At 33.8% G+C, this 9,409-nt stretch overlaps 1 protein-coding gene across 1 annotated transcript; it reads left to right on the top strand.

Moving 5' to 3' along the window:
* The first annotated feature begins 4,256 nt into the window (after positions 1-4,256).
* LOC105116398 (B3 domain-containing transcription factor NGA4-like) lies at positions 4,257-4,664 on the top strand. The gene has a single exon (XM_011013746.1). It carries the CDS (start codon positions 4,257-4,259, stop codon positions 4,662-4,664), a length of 408 nt encoding a protein of 135 aa, XP_011012048.1.
* The last annotated feature ends 4,745 nt before the right edge of the window (positions 4,665-9,409 follow it).

The raw sequence follows: 9,409 nt of genomic DNA on the forward strand, positions 1-9,409 counted from the left end.
ATTAATTAAATTTCACATTAATTAAATAATAATAAAAATATCAATCCATATTTTTCTCCACCGCCCTCTCCTTTAGTCCCGAAGCTTCATGAAAATCGTCTCTAGATTTCTCCTTGGAAAATCAGCACATTGTCACAAATATACAAAGAGTAATGGGGGATTTCAAATTATTTAATTTTAAAACAGTTTCTCTCTTTATCACTAAATTTTATAATTTTTTCTTTCCAGTCTCAAATCAAAAATCAAAAAATCAAAAATATATCAAAACAAAAGGTTTGAAAAACTAAAGGAACTAAAAATAGGTTAAGTACAGAGTTAGAGAATCAAAAGTTAACATTTTGAATATTTTGAAATGGTCATCAAGTTTCTTTGTGTTTTACAGTTTGGTTCTTTATTTTTATTTTTTTTTCATTTCCTGATAAATTTGAAGTAATTAGCCTCTGATTTGGGCACTGAAGGATCCAATCATGAAAAAACAAAATTGAGGGTCAAGATATCTAAAAGGAAAAGGAAAAGAAAAGTCCAAAATTGTAAGAGGATAAACAAATTAATTTGTTTCTTTTGTAATGTAATGTAGTTATAATATAACTAGTCCACTAATCTCATATAGAACAACTCAGTGAGATCAAAAATGTCCAAAACTATATTAAGAAATGTGGAACTTGACAACTTTCTCTGTCACCACTTCCTCCCTCTTTCTATAATATTGGAATCGAGGATTAAAAATGAAATAGAAATGAAATTAGTGGATTGAAGTGTTAAAATACCATGAATTGTCTCAAATATGTATAGTTGAAGGAGAGAATTGGTACATCAGGTAATCAAAGTACGTACTAGGGCATCGTTTCTAAATTTAAATGGTTAGGATTAAATTTATCCATCCAGTGGCTGCCATTAATCTTGATACTAGCAATTAAGTCATTGCCTTTGGGTTAAACCCGAAGGCATTCAAATCGGCTCCATACTAACGAAGAGATTAAACTGACAATTAATTGAAACTTCAAGCACTAAAACCTAGCTTACATTCGATAATGACCCATTTCGACCGTCCCGCCTATCATTCCACGGATAAATTGCGTAATTTCCACGGGAAAAATAAAATAAAAATGAAGTTATATACTATGAAATTTTGTTTTTTGTTTTTTGTTTTTTTTTTTTTATTTACGTGGGGTGTCCGGGTCAGCTTACGCGCACCACGACTAATCTCCACAGCCCACTGAACACCCTGCAAACCCAGCAAGCAGGTAAGGCAGCGTGGGGCGGACATGCATGCAACTCCAAAGCTCGAACCCGTGACAACAGAAGGCGCAAGACGCCATTTCACCGTTGGGCCGTTGCCTTGGGTGCTTTAGGTTGATGATGCCGTCTTTTATAAATACAATATTTTAATATTATTATATTTTAAAATTATGATATTTGCTTATACATTGTTATTGTGAACTGCTATATTAATTATAATTTATTTTTTAATTTAGAATTAAATTTTAAAAAGCATAATATTTACTAAATTTTATATTTTAGATGTGCGATAATATTAATTTTTTTTTCAGATAATGCTAACCCCACCCCACAAAACAATTTATCTTGGTTGATAGTGATATACCGCGGATATTTTTGGGTCTTTGATAGAAGTCTTTGGTCTTGGCGTTTTATAGTTTCTCCGTCCAGATTGCGGAGCAAAGATAACGCTGCTACTTAGGTTTGTACAAGAGATAAGAAGAAATTGTGAGAAAGCGGGATGTCAGCTGTGGCACAGGAGCGGTGGTTGCTGGATTTTGACTCATGACATTTGCTTAGTAAAGCTGTTGATAAGGTTTGGTTTTTTTTTTTAAAAAAAAATTAAATTAGTATAATAGGTTGATAAAAAAAATATTATTTTAATATATTTTTAAATAAAAAATACTTTAAAATATAATCATTATTTGTTATAATAATCTCAAATATATTTGTAAAATATAAAGTTTAAAATTGGTTTTTTTTTAAATTAAAAGATAATTTTTTTACTAGCAAGTTTTTTTTAGTGAGAATGTATTGATGGTCCGGATTGGACTTAAATTGTAAAATTACTCTGTAAAAGAAAGAAAGAAAGAAAAGTTGATTTATCTCATAGTCGTGGGGGGAAAAGATAACAAGTTAAAAAATTCATCCCTTCCTCTCTCTATGTTTACAAGATAGATAAAAAAAGAAATAGAGAGATTTAAAAGAATATCATCCTTCAAACTCTTGCAATGAATCGAAAATGAACATTCCAATTAATTCTTTGTATTGTTTTATGAGATGTTTTTTAATTGAAAATATATTAAAATAATAATAAAATATATAAAAATGTATCAATCTAATATTTAAAAAAAAAAATTAAAATGCAGATTGTAATGCAAAACACACTATAAATCAATTCTTAAATACCTTAATTCCAATATATAAGAAAACCACCAAAAGAACCATATTTTACCTTTTGCTACTACAAGTAAAACAACAAAAAACTCTACAACGATTTAATTTTTATTAACTACATTGATGTGAGTATTTAATTACTAGTTTAAAATAGTATTTTATATATAAAAAATGTTTTTCACTGGCTAACCTCTTAATGAAACTCTAGCTTCACTTGCGAGGATCAAATTCCAGAATTATAGGGAAATTAAAAAAAAAAATACTTTAAGGGAGCTCACTAAAAACATAAACTTGATTGGATTATGAAGTGGCAATGTCGCAACTCTTATATCTGAATTTACAAATATATATAAATTAATTAGTAATTCAATTTTAATATTGTTTTTGTTTTAAATGAATAGTCCCGCTTACTTTCAATCTATATTCCGGCTTCTTTAATAAAATATGGTTCATGTAATATAAAAGTATTTAACACTCTCTTAAAAATCCATGAAAAAAGTGTGAAAAAAAATAATTAAAATCATATCAAATAAATCAATTAATCCCTACTAGGGTGAAGTAAACGGTGGGTAGTGGGCACTCGGATGTTTTCTAACATAATAATATTTTCTGTAGGAAATCCGAAATTTGGTTTCGAAGTGACAGAAATTCCGCTGGTCACTTCCTGGTGCCTTTCCTATTGCCACGACTTAGGCCGACTCCTATTGTCACATCATCTTGCACCGACTATTTTAATTTCATATTCTTCCTTTCTTGCCCCGTTTGTCTTAGAAAAAGTTACAATGGAAACTTTCCTAGCTGATTTCTTAAAATTAATAGAATTATTTTGATATTATTTTATTAATTAGACTTGATGTGTTTAAAAATCATTTTATTTAATATTAAAATAAAATCATATTAAATTGATTTAGCTTTTATAATGTAATTTATCAAATTTATAATTCTAATAATTAATTTTATTAGGTTTAATAACTTTATTTTAATTTGTATTTTATAAAGTTATCATAATCTTAAATAAATATTTCAGTAATCACTTTTTAAATTATTTATTTATTTATTTATTATTAAAATAATTAGTCAATTAAAAATATTTTTTAGTCTCTAGAAAATTTAACTTGATTTTCAAAAAAGTAATTTTCTTTTATTTTGGATAGAAAATATTTTTTAGAAGCTATAAAAAATTTAAAAATATTATATTATTTGTTGATTATATCAAATTTGATTCTCAAACTTTTTTTTGTTTTTTTTTTTGTTTTGGATTTTTTTTTCAGTTTCATTCCTTATAATTTGATTTTTATATTAACTTTAGTTTTTATTTTTATGATTGTTATTTGTTTTTTCTTATTATTTTTTAATTAAAAGTTTTTATTTATTAAATTTGGTTCTCATTCTTTTTATTGTTACTTACTTTCTTTGAAATATTTTATGAAATTGTAATTATTATTATCTTAATTTCATCATCTTTTACTTTTTTTCTATTAAATTTGATTTTTATTATTTTGATTGTTATTTATTTTATTTAAGATAACTTATAAAATTAGATTATTTTTTCAATTTTATTCTTATTTAGTATATTATTTTTTCAATTTTATTCTTATTTAGCATTTTTTATTTGTAAGATTTGTTTCTCGTTATTATAATAAACTTGAAAATATATTAATAAATTATTTTCTAACTTATTTTTCATTATATAACTAAATATTAAAAAATATTTTTTAATTTATTTTTGATAACCCTACCAACCATGTATTGAAAAACAAAAACAAATTACTTTTAAATTTTTTTAAAAAAACTACTTTATGTAAAACAAATCATATTTGACTTTTTATCGATCACCCATCTATATAAAATAATAACACACAATGCAACAAAGCAAGCAAAAAAAAAAAAAAGAAACGTCGAAGTTCTCAAAGGTGCTAACCAAGACGGATATTCGAAAGAGGCTCTCACTGCCTCTTAAGTTTTTCAAGCCTCTCCCATCTCTTAAAGGTAGCCATGTCCGAGATTTTCCGGCAATAGATGAGAGTGGCTTCGTCTGGACCTTTCAATGCTCTACTCGCAAGAAAGGACACCCAAAGCCAGTTCTCTCAAAGGACTGGCTTGCATTCGTTCGCCACAAGGAGCTTAAAGTTGGTGACAGGGTCAAGTTTTTCAAGGAGAAAGACCAAAGTGGTACTGCAACACCTTTCTTCAGGGTTGAAGCTGAAAAGGAAATCAAGATATTTGGGGTAATCTTTGGGTATTCACCCATTTTAGCCCCATTTCCATGAATGAAAACTCTAATTTTAGCTAGCAAATTGGCAACAAGCCAGCCAGCTAGCCTGTCATTAATTAATGGCTGGTAATATATACAGTTGCCACGCCTGTGTAATTTACTATAGGTGATGATGTTTAATTATTTTCAAGAACTAGAAGCCCTGTTAGAAAAGCCTGAATAAGACTTCTCTGATTGTGTGAGCCGTTTGTTGTTCTTGCTACAGTATTGTTGAAGACACCATAGCTTCTTTCTTCTCTTCTATCTTTTTCTGAAGAAGACTTTTCTGTTTACTTGGTTTAATAAAATGGTATTTTTATTTTTGTGATTTCACTTTCACAAATGCCTTGTGTTTTTTTTTACCTGAAGTAATCACAAAAATCGAAGTAATCACAAAAATCACTGACATGGAGCCGCCAAGTGACATGCCTAACACATTTGACACATAGAATACTGCACATTGAATTAATTAGAGAGTCATTCATTATTTCATCACTGTTGTTATTTATTTTTGAACTACATGAAATTTTTTTTTTAAAAAAAAAATTATGAGAAAAATCACAAATTATTGGAAGGATTTCTGATTTTTTTATTATTAAAAAAATATTTTCTAATATTATATAATAAAATATATTAGATTTAGGTTCAACCTAATATTATGGTACGAGCTTACCTTGGCTGGGCCGTAAATCAACCTAAAAAAAACTGGATAGAGGCTGGACTAAAGCAGGAGCTAGGCAGTGTCTAGACTCATGAGAAAAGGGTTTCCACTGGCCCCAAAATCAGCTAGGTCTAGTATGGACCAAAAAGAATTCGGGTCTGACCAGCCTTCAAAGAAACTAGATCTTGATCGTCGAAAGGAACTGGGTCTTGGCTGCTCTAAAGGCAGCAGGGCCATGTCCGAACCTAAGGTCTTGTTAGCCCCAAAGAAAAGGGGTTTTGACCGGCCTTCAAAGAAAGTGAGTCTCGACCATTTAAAAGAACTGAGTCTTAGTTGCTCCAAAGGAAACATGGTTGCATTTGAATCCAAGTGAAAATGGATCCTACTAGAAAAAAAGAAGAGAGTCTTCACCAGCCCTAAAATGACTGGACCTAAATCGCCCTAGACAAAAGGTAGCTGGGAGGAGAGGGGTCGAGTCATGACCCATAAGAAAATGGCTCAAGAACAACCCCAAGGTAAAATATGTCACAACTAGCCTCTATAGGAACTGGGTCAAGGGCAGCCACACAACAACTGGGCCTCGTCTTGACCCATAATAAACTAGGTCAAGCAAGCCCAAACTGGGGTTAATTAATAGTGCTGCATGTAGAATGAATTGACATTCATGGACTTTGGACATAGATGTTTTCAGGTCTGTCATGGAGTTGGACACGGTCCTAGCTAATCCCAATGTAGGGTTGGGCGAAGACGCATCCAAGTCCAACGTGGAGTTGGAAGCGGTCGCGTCCAAGCCCAACATGGGGTTAGGCGTGGTCGTGTCCAACCAACATGGAGGTGGACACTGTCATGTCCAACCCTAATATAGGGTTGGGCATGGACACGTCTAGATCCAACATGGAGGTGGATGTGGTCACGTCCAACCCCAACATAGGCATAGGCGTGGACACGTCTAAGTCCAATATGAGGTTGGGTAAAATCTCGTCCAACCCCAACATTAGGATGGACATGTATGCGTCCAAGCCCAATACGGGGTTGGGCCTGGTCCCGTCCAGGCCCAACATAGGGATTGGATGCGGATGCATCTAGGCCTAACATGGAGGTAGACATAGTCATGTCCAGACTTAATACAGGATTGTGCATAGAACATGAGGATTGGACGTGGACGTGTCGAGGCTTAATGTGGAGGTGGATGCGGACGCGTCCAGACCGAACGCGGGGTTAGGCATGGACATGTTGGGGTTCAATCATAAATTTGGGCATAATTACCCCCTCCTTAACTTAGAATTGTGCACCTAGAAAAACACTATCCCGTCTTGGGTTATGACTTTCATATGTTATCTCTTAAATAGGGTTGATTTGAGACACCATGACCCATCAATAGCCTATCAAGTCTACTTGTTTGAGACACCACGACCCATCAATAGCCTATCAAGTCTGCTTCTTTGAGACACCACGACCCATCAGAATTTATTTTTTTTACTAACCTTAGTTGAGTCATGACCCTTGTCAAGATGTTTTTTTTCCCCCTTTTTTCAAGGTTTTACTAGCAGAGATAATGTTCTTAGAGAGTTTGTTGTTTGAATCTTCACGATGTATGCTTAGTCCTTCCTTTAAGAAACATTGAACACTTACCACTATGCTAGAGAAGTGGGTCCTAGACACCAAAAGCATGTGTAACCCTGTTTGAACCAGTAGGAGGTGTTATTATAGAAGGATTGTTTCCAATAGTTTTTGATCTTGTAAAGGCTGGTACCCGAGCTATCTAGGAGAGATGTGAGTCTCAGACCTCATATAAGGTGTGTAACCTGATTTGGATAGACAGGGTGAGCTTGATAAGGCTACCCCAACACTCTTGGATGCTATAAAGATTGGTCCTATGCTGTCCAAAAGAGATGCGGGTACTAGACCACATACATGGGTATGTAGCCTATTTAGACAGGTAGGATGGACCTAATAAGGCCCCTTCAATGCTTTTACTTTTGACTAAAAAGGCTAGACAGAAGGAAAAGAGGGAGCGTTAAAAGTTGCCTGGAAGAGTGAGGCATTGATCCCCTTTTACTACCCTAGAGAAGTGGGTCTCAAATGCAATCTTAGACGCCACAAAGGTGTGTAACCCTAATTAGTGATAATAGAGGTTAATGCTCACTTAGAAATTCACTACCATCCTAGAGAAGTGTGCCCATATGCCACAGGGGTGTGTGACCTTGATTGGATCGGTAGGAAGTATTCTTGAGAAAGGAACGTAGAATAAGTAAGAACATAAGTGATAAAAATATGCATTCTTTATTTATATATTTAGTAATGATACAACTTAAGGTGGTCTAAGTGCCACGTATGAGGAAGGTCAGAGCTTTGTGGATTTTGCAGATAATAGGTGTCAGCTTTAATCATTCGTGTCCCCCTAAAAGGTCCATTCCATTTTAGAGCTAGTTTTCCTCTTATCTTTCTATTGCTTATGGCTTCCAGCTTTTTTAGTACCAAATCCCATTACTTAAAGGTCTTGTTCTTCACTCTAGCGTGATGATATTAGGTGGCCTTATATTTGTAAGCCTCATTCATTACAGTAGCTAGGAGTCTAAATTCTTTTAGTAAGTTGGGATTGACTCTGAGTCATTGCTCATTATTTTAAAGAGAAAAGTACAAGACCCTGGTGTTGGGGCATCCAATCTCTACTAGGATCATTGTTTAATCCCATATATAAAGAGAAAAATGGTTTTGCTTGTTGAGTTCTTTGTTGTTTTTCTGTATGCTCATAAGATTTCATCCAAGAGCTCTCTACCCATTCTGACTTGTCATCTTTTATCTTCCTCTTTAAATCGTTGACAAGGACTTGGTTGGTAAGTTCAGCTTGCCCATTCGTTTAAGGGTGTGATATAGAAGAGAACCTGTGATCAATCTGCAATCTTTCACACTATTCCCTCATCTTCTAGTTGTTGAACTAGGTCCTATTATCAATTATCAGTATCCTAGGTACTTTAAATCAGTTGATCATATTCTTCCATAAAAAAAAGAGATCACCTAGTTAATTGTGATGTCTGCCAATGCTTCAGCTTCTACCTACTTAGTGAAGTAGTCTAGAGCCACTAGGACGAACTGTTTTTTCCTCGTTGCTTTAGGGAAAGGTCCTAAAATATCCATTCCCCATTGGAAAAAGGGCCAAGGGGAAGGGATTGTTGTCATCTTAGCTGAGGGTTGCCTTAATATTAGAGCAAATCTTTGACACTCATTACACTTCTTTACCAAGTCTTTGAAATCTTATAATATGGAGGGCCAATAAAAGCCTACTCTTGTGATCTGAGTAGCCAAAGCTCTAAAGCCTGCATGCAATCTATAGACTCCCTCATACATCTCTCTCAAAACATAGATTCTTTCCTTTGAGGACAAGCACCTAAAAAGCGGTGATGATGTGGATCTCCTATGTAAGACCCCGTCAATCATGCAATAACTAGATTCTCTCTTGGTTAGTTTAATGACTTCTAGTCTATTTGAAGGCACAATCCTCGTGAGTAGGTATTCCTTGATCGAAGTTCTCCAATCATTAGCTCCTATAATTTGAAGGACTGTAACGCTACTCTCTTCCATACTAGGACGTTCCAAGACTTCAATCCATACATCAATAGGGAGGCCTATCGGGTTAGTGCTGACTAGTTTGGAAAGGATGTCAACTTGTGTATTTTCCTCTCAGGGCACTCTGATGATCTTAACTACCCTGTCTTTCTAAGCTAGCATGGTTTTGACCTTTTTGGAATACAATATCATGGTTGGATCCCAAGCTTCATATGTTCCCTAGTATTGCCCCATAATCAATTGAGAATCACTATACACCCGTAAAGGATATGCCTTCAGGGCTTTTGCCAGACCCAAACCTGCTGTCATAGCCTCATACTAGGCCATATTGTTTATAGTTGGGAATCCAAACCAAAGCTTATATTAGTAAATCTAACCTTCTAAGCTAATAAGGAGGATCCTTACCCCACTTTCTTTTTGTGTGGAGTTGTCGTCCATATAAAATTGCTAGTCTTGAGATAAAATCAGCCCCGATGACCTAAGGTCTACTAGTTTCTAATTGGGAGAAAGATTTTCTGAGACTACCTCTTCAA

Source organism: Populus euphratica, unplaced genomic scaffold (genome assembly GCF_000495115.2).
Source record: "Populus euphratica unplaced genomic scaffold, PopEup_1.0 scaffold932.1, whole genome shotgun sequence".
NCBI classification, from domain to species: domain Eukaryota; kingdom Viridiplantae; phylum Streptophyta; class Magnoliopsida; order Malpighiales; family Salicaceae; genus Populus; species Populus euphratica.